The 8,985-nt window shown below is 43.4% G+C and overlaps 2 protein-coding genes and 1 non-coding gene across 4 annotated transcripts; 1 reads left to right on the top strand and 2 right to left on the bottom strand.

Moving 5' to 3' along the window:
• LOC109752555 (arsenate reductase 2.1) lies at positions 1-2,623 on the bottom strand. Of its 2 annotated transcripts, XM_040404196.3 has the most exons (4): positions 2,403-2,607; positions 2,033-2,238; positions 1,814-1,952; positions 1-430 (listed from the first exon to the last, which is right to left on the bottom strand). In XM_040404196.3, exons 2-4 carry the CDS (start codon positions 2,113-2,115, stop codon positions 260-262), a joined length of 393 nt encoding a protein of 130 aa, XP_040260130.1. In that variant the 5' UTR covers positions 2,116-2,238; positions 2,403-2,607; the 3' UTR covers positions 1-259. The 2 variants fall into 2 exon arrangements, with proteins under 2 accessions (XP_040260130.1, XP_040260128.1); XM_040404194.3 differs by having other exon boundaries at positions 2,033-2,623.
• LOC120973124 (U1 spliceosomal RNA) lies at positions 2,464-2,623 on the bottom strand. Its single transcript, XR_005767238.2, has one exon. It is a non-coding gene; the product is annotated as a U1 spliceosomal RNA (small nuclear RNA).
• A 64-nt stretch (positions 2,624-2,687) lies between these two features.
• On the top strand, positions 2,688-8,494 carry LOC109752549 (uncharacterized). The gene is made up of 13 exons (XM_020311448.4): positions 2,688-3,229; positions 4,368-4,446; positions 4,564-4,653; positions 4,727-4,771; positions 5,483-5,518; positions 5,948-6,001; positions 6,081-6,182; positions 6,489-6,599; positions 6,718-6,848; positions 6,942-6,981; positions 7,429-7,491; positions 7,578-7,759; positions 7,848-8,494. Exons 1-13 carry the CDS (start codon positions 2,835-2,837, stop codon positions 8,344-8,346), a joined length of 1,827 nt encoding a protein of 608 aa, XP_020167037.1. The 5' UTR covers positions 2,688-2,834; the 3' UTR covers positions 8,347-8,494.
• The last annotated feature ends 491 nt before the right edge of the window (positions 8,495-8,985 follow it).

Below are 8,985 nucleotides of genomic sequence, written 5' to 3'. Positions count from 1 at the left end.
AGACTTCCCGGTACATTTTAAGGAGATTTTTCACGCAAGGTACGTATGCATGTAACAGTTTAGATATACCGTATACATATATCATCTGAAAAAAGATGTCATGTATTTGTAAATGAAATGTTTCAAGACATGCCATTGCGGAATTCAATGGATTGTTATGCATCAGCGTCTCAATGAGAAAGGACCAGCTCAGCAGCGATGCTGAATCGCAGATCATTCAAAAGCTGAATAGAAATGGACCAGATGGTAGCCCAGAGGATCAAGAGCATGTGCCTTTGCAAGGAGCATCTTTGCAGTGGCACACGGGTTGGCCAGAAATCTCCCATCCATTGAACCCACGTTCAAGCACCATGATGTTCTTTATCCCCGAATCTTCCTTGGACTCTGATAGATAGTCTGAAAACATCCGAGCACAGGACGGACCTCGCACCTGGGGCGTGGTGACATAACATGTAAGATGATAAACAAAAGATATGGTACAAAATAAAGAACATGGGATACCAAGATTTTATTTAATTCTTATCCTACCTATGTAAACAACCATATACTTAAATACTATCGCAGAATCAACATGATCGAAGATATGACTGACATACTAAGAAATGAACATCACTAGACAGTGCAAAAGAGTAAGTTCTAGAAGCATAAACTTAGATGGTACATTGGAACTAACTAAATGTAAACAAATGTCACACTAAAGCTAGTGTATGAAATCAGATGAATTAACGATGCCAACTACCTTTTATGTTAGAAGAAGAGAACAATATACAATTATAAAGCAAGAAACAGAACATGCAACTTTTGCTCAAGACATGTTTTGCATCAAAGAACTCAGGCGTCTCAGGCTTGTCCATGCTCAGCTGATTGTACTTCTACTTTGTTCACTGTTACCCCCTTTGTGGTTAAGTCTGCGAGCTCACATTACATTTACCCCTCTGTTTCACATTTTGTACACGTGGGTCTGAATCTCATCTTTTAGTTTCTGTACATTTGTGGTTACTACTGGCAAGGTGGGGACAAATGAAATATCATAGGCTTTTAGTTTCTGTATACATGGATGCACGCAGGCAACCCAATTTCTGACTTGACATCAGCATAAAGCTGACTTTTGATACACATTTGCAAGCTTTCGCGGGTTTGCACTTTATCCAACACGAAAAAAAAATCCACAAAAAGAACATCCAGACACCCCATCAATAAGCACAAAATGTTTTATCGGACTACCTTGACTGAGTACAATATTTCTTCGAGGTATGTTCCAGGTAGAAGAGGTGGGTGAAATTTCTTCCAGAAAATTCGTTAACAGGAACATCACAAAGCAGCAGAAACAATCAAAGGGAATTCATTAACAGGAACATCACTAACTAGAGTTTTGAAACAAACTAGTACGACAGACATTAACTCTATATCAAGGCAGGTTAACGACAACTGGACATGGCCTGATTGTTGATTCATATCCTCAAGTGTCTAAAACTGAACCTAGGGTTCGAACAAGCAGCATTTTAACACACAGGCAGCACATGTACATCCCTTAATTCCAGCAAAGTCACAGGGCTTCAAAGTTAGGAGAGAACACCAGACGAAAATTTGGCCAAGGTTCCCCCACCCACGGTCGCACAAGACGATTGCATATCTCAATTGTCACCCCGACCACATGCCCGTAGAAATCAGTAGTGAATCAACAACGCGCGAGGTCGATTGCGCAGTGCTGTGTCTGTGTCGAGAATCTGATCTCCTTGTATTTCGACAAGGCAAGTAAACTGTCGACAAAGGGGAACTGGTTCTAGAGACGAGAGGCGGCGGGGATCTTTACCTGGCTGAGCGCGCAGTGGAAGACGAGGGTGTCCTTGCCGCTGGTGGCCAGCACGAGCTCCGGCATCCGCGCCGCGAAGCTGCCGCTGGCGAAGTGGTGCGACCCCGCGATGTGCGCCTGATAGCTCCTCTCCTCATCCCTTCAGAAAGAGCAACCATCAGTTCCCAAATCGGCACGGTGGCGGAGGGCGCGCGCGGCCCCGGCGAGGTCTCCTGTTACCTGACGTCGATGACGGCCACCCGGTTCCCCCGCGCCATGGACACCAGTTTCGCCGCCGATACGTACGACACGCTTCGCGCCATCAATCCTCCCCCAAATCAAATCTTCCTCCCTCTGTGTACGCTTTTGGATTGAGATCCAACAAGACCTAAATATTTCTGCAGAATTCTTTCTCTTCAAGAAATTCGCACCTTAATTCTACTTTTCTGTATGCAATGAAAAGAAAGAGAAAACAATAGCAGCTGTAGGGTCTCGAATGAAAAGTTACAATACAGAAATAATACCTCCTCATGGACTATAAAGATAAATTGTGGGTCGTAGGAACAAGGTCTACAGGATGAAAATGAAAATTTACAGGGACCTTTCAGACCTCAAGAATAAACTGCGAAGCGCCCGGCCTCAAGGACCAAATTTTAATTTTACAGAATTGGCAGGGGCCGCGCGAACGCGTACCCCCTCTACCACAAATTACGACGTTCACTCTCCCACTTGAGGAGATGATAGGCCAACGCGCCCACCAAGTGCAATGTGGGCCATTGACCTAGGCCACGGGCCTTCTTGATCGCCCGTCGACCCCGTCCAGGTAAGTATGTTACAACGTGGGCAGTGCCGCTCCTTATGTAGCCTCCTGCCCCCTCGCAACCAGCTCCGCCAGGCGAGGTGGTACTAAACATCTCGACCCCCGGTGCCACCGCTGCTGCAGCGCGCAGGGCGCCGGTGCCGGTGCGTTGCTTCCTGGGCCGGATGTTTCCCCAGGCCCGTAAATGCAAGAGCCCACGGGCCCCGAAAACCTCCTCGGCTCATGCGCGCCCGCCAACCTTTTCCGTCGCCGGCGCCACCGCTTCCGAAAATTTCCCTCTTCTCTTTCTCTTTCTTTCCGTGCCACTCCCCAATCCGTTCTCCAATCCCACTCCCCTGTATGCCGGCGTCCGGGACGCGCTCCCGGGGCCGGCCGCCGCAGCCGGTGGAGGAGGGGGCGCGCGAGGAAGAAGCGCCGGTCGAGGTCGGCGCCGACGGCGAGGTGGCGGCTCGTGCGTCAACGGCTCACCCGGTGCCGCAGGTCAGCTCTTCCAGCTCGGGAGAGGAGGATGGCGAGGAGGCGGGGGATGGGGATGATGAGGACGCGGAGGGGCCGCTCCTCCCCAGCTGCCCCGTGTGTATGAACGCGTGGACCGCCGATGGCGAGCATCGCGTAAGGTGAGAGGGAATTGTGCTGTGATCTGGTGGATTTACTAGGTAGGTCCTTGTGCTAGATTGCTTGGTAATGCTGCCGCGGTTCCTTAGTTTCGTTGCTCTGCGGATTGGCAGAGACCACATGGTAATTGTGCTTTGTTTCCCCCTAAAACTTGGAGCTGATGTGATTTGAGTGTAGTGGATGGACTGGAGGTTCATGTTTTAGGCGATGCCGCAGGTTTACTGTCGCACATATTTGACTCATAAGCTACAGCGTTGTCATTTGGACTGAATGTCCATTAATGTAGGATTGCTATGTGATTTTAAGCCTGGAACTAAACTTAACTATATTAATGTTGTAACTTGATTATTCATGAAACATGTGAAGGGTCATGAAATTATTCATCTTTGTTTTGTTTTTGCTTGTTGTTGAGGGCGTAATGTCTAGTGATCCGATCAAAAGCTGTGAACCAGATCCTCCCTGTCACACTGTGTTTTGCTTGGTGAGTAGCAGACGAAGATAATCTTGCCGAGTTAAGATTGTCTCTGATTGTAAGTGGGTCACCTGAGTTCTAGGTTTTCAATAGTTTAGAGCTGGGCCATGGCCTTTGATCTAAAATGGGCCATCGAATTTGCTAACAACACAGAAACTGCAATACCGCACTTACTATGCATCATTGAGCCTTTTGATTATTTGAATTTTGTATCCAGGGGTACCCCTAAGGCCGCGCTTGGTTCCTCGTTTGTCCTCCGTATTTATTTTCCACCCGTATTAAACTGGGTACCCGCAAAATCCAGATGGAAAGGAAACGGAGCGCAGGTGGTGTGTATTCTTTTTCCAGGTGTAAGGCAAGAAACGGCCCCTTATTTAGGATCTAAACAACCAACCAAGCGGCTGACCCCGAGAAGCGCGTATTAATTTTCCACCTGGATGTTTTACACCTGTAATCGTCGATGAAATGGCGATCCAATCGCGCCCTAAAAAAATCCAGGGGGGGGGGGGGGGGTGTTGAAACTCATTTATTCTTTGAACCTGTCTCTAGTTTTTATTTGCTGGTTTTGTGGCATAGACCTATGTTTTGAACTCATTATTTGTAGCCCCCAAAATAATTCATCTTGGCGGAAATCTTGAATTGCTAACTATATGATACTCTACTTGTAGTTGCATTCCTTGTGGGCATGTCTATGGAAGATCTTGCTTAGAAAAATGGTTAGCACAGTGTGGGAAGAAAAGTGCCACGGTATGCTGTCAACAACTCCTAGTTTAGAATCACATCTTTAAGTGAATTGCAGTATTGCAAACTCTTATTGAGAGAAATACTTCTCAGTGACCATGGTTGTTGTTATTATTTAATCAGTGTCCTCAGTGCGGCAAGATGTTTAGACAAAAGAACATTATCAACCTCTATGCACCAGAGATTGTTGTTCCAAATAATGATCTTGAAAAGGTTAGTTTTTCTTTTATTACTTTTCCTTGGATATATTTCTGACCATGGACTGAAGCTTGTTTTGTATATACAGCAAGTATTGTCATTGAGAGATAAAAATGAATTTCTTGAGAATCAAGTAAGCTACTTCCTTTTCAGAATCCACTTTTTTTTTTTGCTTCAAACTGATATTAGGACTTATGAACACTCTTTCCCATTGTCATGTTCACTGAATGTAAGATATTATGAGTCACATTACCAAGAAGGATATTTGTACTTCTGTTATTCTGTATGAACACTAATTACACCTGTGAATCAAGAATTCCTGGTGATAAGACTACATGGTCTTATATAAGTACACTTTGTCGCTTAAGGCAGCAAAGAATAATAAAAGAATTAAAAGACAAGATGGATAACAAACTATTAGCAAAATCTTCAAGTGCAAATAAAAGTCAAACGGATTATGGATACAAAAAGGGAAACTCAGATGGAACCTGAGTAAATCATAGGCGTTTGCCCCTCTTTGCTAAACTGTTACTCCCTGCCTGGTTCAGCAAGTGCCTGATTACTCTCTTTTTAGTCGATTCTGTAGCTTGTGCATGCCCAGTGTTGAATGTTCACTTCTGCTATTGAATTTATCTCTTCGTGCCATTTCAGTTCAGTGTAAATGTGTAATGATTATTAATAAGCTTAGACATTTTTGTGAGAAATATGTTAATGTTCTGTTGTTAGGCTATAGGCAATTGGTACATTCTCTTATCGTAACACTCCTATAAATATATTAAGTCACCACAAGGCATACGTTGCATATAGTTGTTATATAACCTAATACTTTTATGTTTCCATGCAGCAACAAAAATTAATTGAGGAGGTAAAAGAATATAAGGTACATGCATAACTTCTCCGCTTTGGTATCGCTATTTAAAATATGAACAATAGTTTCATTGTGTTACCATGCATACTATTTAAACTGAAAATCTAGTCGGTGATTCTTCTTAGTAATGCTGTGCAGATAAAAGCTTACCTCTTCTCAGTTTATTCATCTTAACAAAGCCCTCCTGTGTATGTTCCCTTATTATAGTACTCCCTCCGTCCGGAAATAGTTGTCATCAAAATGGATAGAAAGAGATGTATCTAGAACTAAAATATGTCTAAATACATCATCTTTTATTCATTTTGATGACAAGTATTTCCGGACAGAGGGAGTATATACTAAACTGCTAGTTTCTGACTGACCTCTCATGTGTCAGGAAATAAACCTTTTTGTTCAGTAGAGCCTCGTATTTATTCACTCATGTTTTTATATGTCTTGCAGAGGCAGATTCTGTATCAGCAACGTCTAATAAATGAATCAAGCTCAAAGCGACAGGTAGCATTACTCAAAAAAATAATTTTATTATCATTTATACAATAGAGGATGCTAACGTTCTTTACAACCAATTATGAAGAAAATGGCAGAACTATCATCGGATGGAGCAATGATTGCAGAGTCACTTCCCTCACTTAGAGCACATGGTGGCAGTATCGATCTTTGCAAGTTTGTTCTCCAGGTCTATTTTATTTCGAGTGTTGCCTGATTGCCTCTTTCTGTTGTACATTTAAACTATATGGAACAATCTTGAGAGTTGTTTTCTACTGCCATTTGGTTGTGCCTTTAACGGATCATGTAATGTGATAAAATCTACCATGTACATGCCTTGGTAACTTGTTTGGCATGCCAACTTTGGGCCCGAAAGGGTCATATAATCTTTTGATCCAATTTGTTTTTTTATTCCTGACTTCGTTCTCACATAAAAAACATAACCACCCATTCGCGTAAGGCACCATGTTCTGAAGTTGTTTACTATATGTTGTAGAATGAGTTTGTCCTGGATGGAGCTCGAGTCATGGGCATAGATGCATCCAGCCAGATTATAGTAGCTTCTGGAAGGGCTCCTGGAGTTAGTGCTGAACATGTCCTTACCAAGGTACAGATTACAAACTAGATGTGTTGCTTAATGATTGAAGACGAGTTATGCTTCTTGACACACATTTTGGTTGTTTATTCGTAGTCACCTTATGTATCTCCACTCATAATTTCGACAGATCTGCATGTTCTCTAGACAGGAAACGAAAGTCTGCCTTCCGCCTAACACTAAAGCTGTCAGGGATATTTGTATAACTCCTGGGGGCCTTGCTATTTTTGCATCTCTTGGCAGGAAATTGTCACTTCTCAGGTCCGTCTGCAACATATGCCAGTTCAATTTCTCACTATTTTATTTTAACAGATTTTAACTAACTTTTACTTTTGTGCGATATACATATCACAGCATGACAACCAACAATGTTGTCCTTCAGTATGATCTACCGGTGATTCTTTGAACTTGAAGTTCACAAATCTTGCAAGTACATTTATGTTCTCCATGCATTCACTAAAACAATGCTCCCCAACATTTTGTTCACCTGATTCCATTTGCGATTAACTTCATTATAAGTATATATATTTTGTAAATTATAGTTGGTGTGTTTGCTTGAGGGTGTGGGTTTCCAGAAGGCTTTCCGTTTATTTTTGGTTCTTCTTATAGCTCTTTATGTCATGTATATTAAAATGCAGCAGGTGTTCACTACAGCATACATGTTTCAAAATATCACAAGATTTACATCGTGTGTCACTTGTAACTGACAATGATGCATAGAAATTTGAACATTTAAACTTTAAACATACTGAATATATGCTTTCCGGTTAGAACTTTGTTTTGTGAACTACTTGAATGGTCTGTCCTGGCCTGCTAATTTTTGTATTTTAATACAATGCAGGCTCCAGGCTGGTCCTGTTCAGGGGATCAAACTGGCCCCAACCATGTATATGCTGGATTACAGGTGGCTACTCAAAATCTCTTATGATTCCTTCTGAACCTTTTGTGCTATTTGAAAGGGTGACAAGAAACTTCTGTTGAATTTTACAGAATGGCATGCTTTTGGTCTTTGATACCCGCCAAACTAAAGGACCACTGCACTCCTTGAGTGGTCTATCTACAAACCCAGTTCATACAATCCACTCTGTCGTAGATGATAGCGGTTCCATGAAGATCATCTCTGCTTCTTCCATAGGACCCTGCATTTGGGATGTAGATGGCACTGAAACTAGGTACTTGCCAGCTAAAAAGTTCTTACTGATTCTGCCAATGCCTATGGTATGTGCAAATGTAGATATTAAATGTTGGTCATTTTTTCAGGCCAAATTTGCTTACCGGGACGGAAAACCAAGGGGTCTGCATATCCCTTGCATGTGCCGCTCCATCAAGTGATCTGATTGTGGCTTCCTTCCGTCCGAGGGTCGAGTTTTCGGGCGATGGCAGTGCATCTCAAATGGGTATATCACAATCACCGACTCTCTCCGGTTCTGGAAAGCTCGGGTGCCACGCTCTCCTGAGGAGGACGAGCAGCACATCCTTCGTGAAAGAGCAGATCTGCAACGGCAACGTGAGTGAGCTGCGGATGTCGAAGTCCGCGATCATACCCTGCAGTGGAGCCGGCCAACACCTCTTTGCCTACGGTGACGAGTCGCTGCGTGGAGTCCGCACGTGGCGTCTGCCTTCTTTTCAGCCGTGCACTGATCTCAGGCCGCACCGCCAACCGATCCTTGACCTGAGGTTTGCGGAGAGCTCCACCGGGGAGAAGTACCTGGGGTGCTTGAGCGAGGAGAAGCTGCAGGTTTTCAGAATTAGGTCGTAGCAGACGAAGAGAGCCAGTCAGTGATCACTGGTCCTTCATTAGTTGTAGCACATCTGTAGCTTTGTTGTACTAGCCTAACCAGGTCTTCCTCTGTACAGTATTCTCTTAACACACATCTTAGTGCACAAATCAGCGTATGATTTTTGGACGCGACTAGGCGGCGTCCGAGCGCCCAGTCGGGGAAGCGAGCGCTCTCCGATAATAGGAAAGAGCACCCACGCGTCCGGCAGGAACATCTAAAAAAGGAAAACGTCATGTCCCATGTGCTCAACGTTATATATCCCACCTGCATTTATTATGGGATCAAAAACTTTAAAAAGTTGTAACTTTTGATTCGGGTGTCGAAATTCAGATCCGTTTTCATCGTTGGGTTTCTCGTGACGAGTTCTTTAAAATTAGATCCCATATGAGTAGGTTTCGACAAACTTTTTTTCCGAGCAACTTTGTGTGCTATAGAGGCAACTTTAGTGTTATAGGAAAGCAACTCATTTTTTTCGTAGTATGACTACCTATTAGCGGATGATCCTTGTAAGTTGGTATCATGACTACCAATTGACTAGCTACACCTCTAAAATCTTGACTCTACCTCTATGACCCAAACATAATTACAGGTATGCAAAACCTTTAGATATTTACCAA

This window comes from Aegilops tauschii, chromosome 1 (assembly GCF_002575655.3).
Source record: "Aegilops tauschii subsp. strangulata cultivar AL8/78 chromosome 1, Aet v6.0, whole genome shotgun sequence".
Lineage (NCBI taxonomy): Eukaryota > Viridiplantae > Streptophyta > Magnoliopsida > Poales > Poaceae > Aegilops > Aegilops tauschii.
The sequence above is the reverse complement of the archived record's forward strand: the minus strand, read 5'-3'. Positions and strand labels throughout refer to the sequence as shown.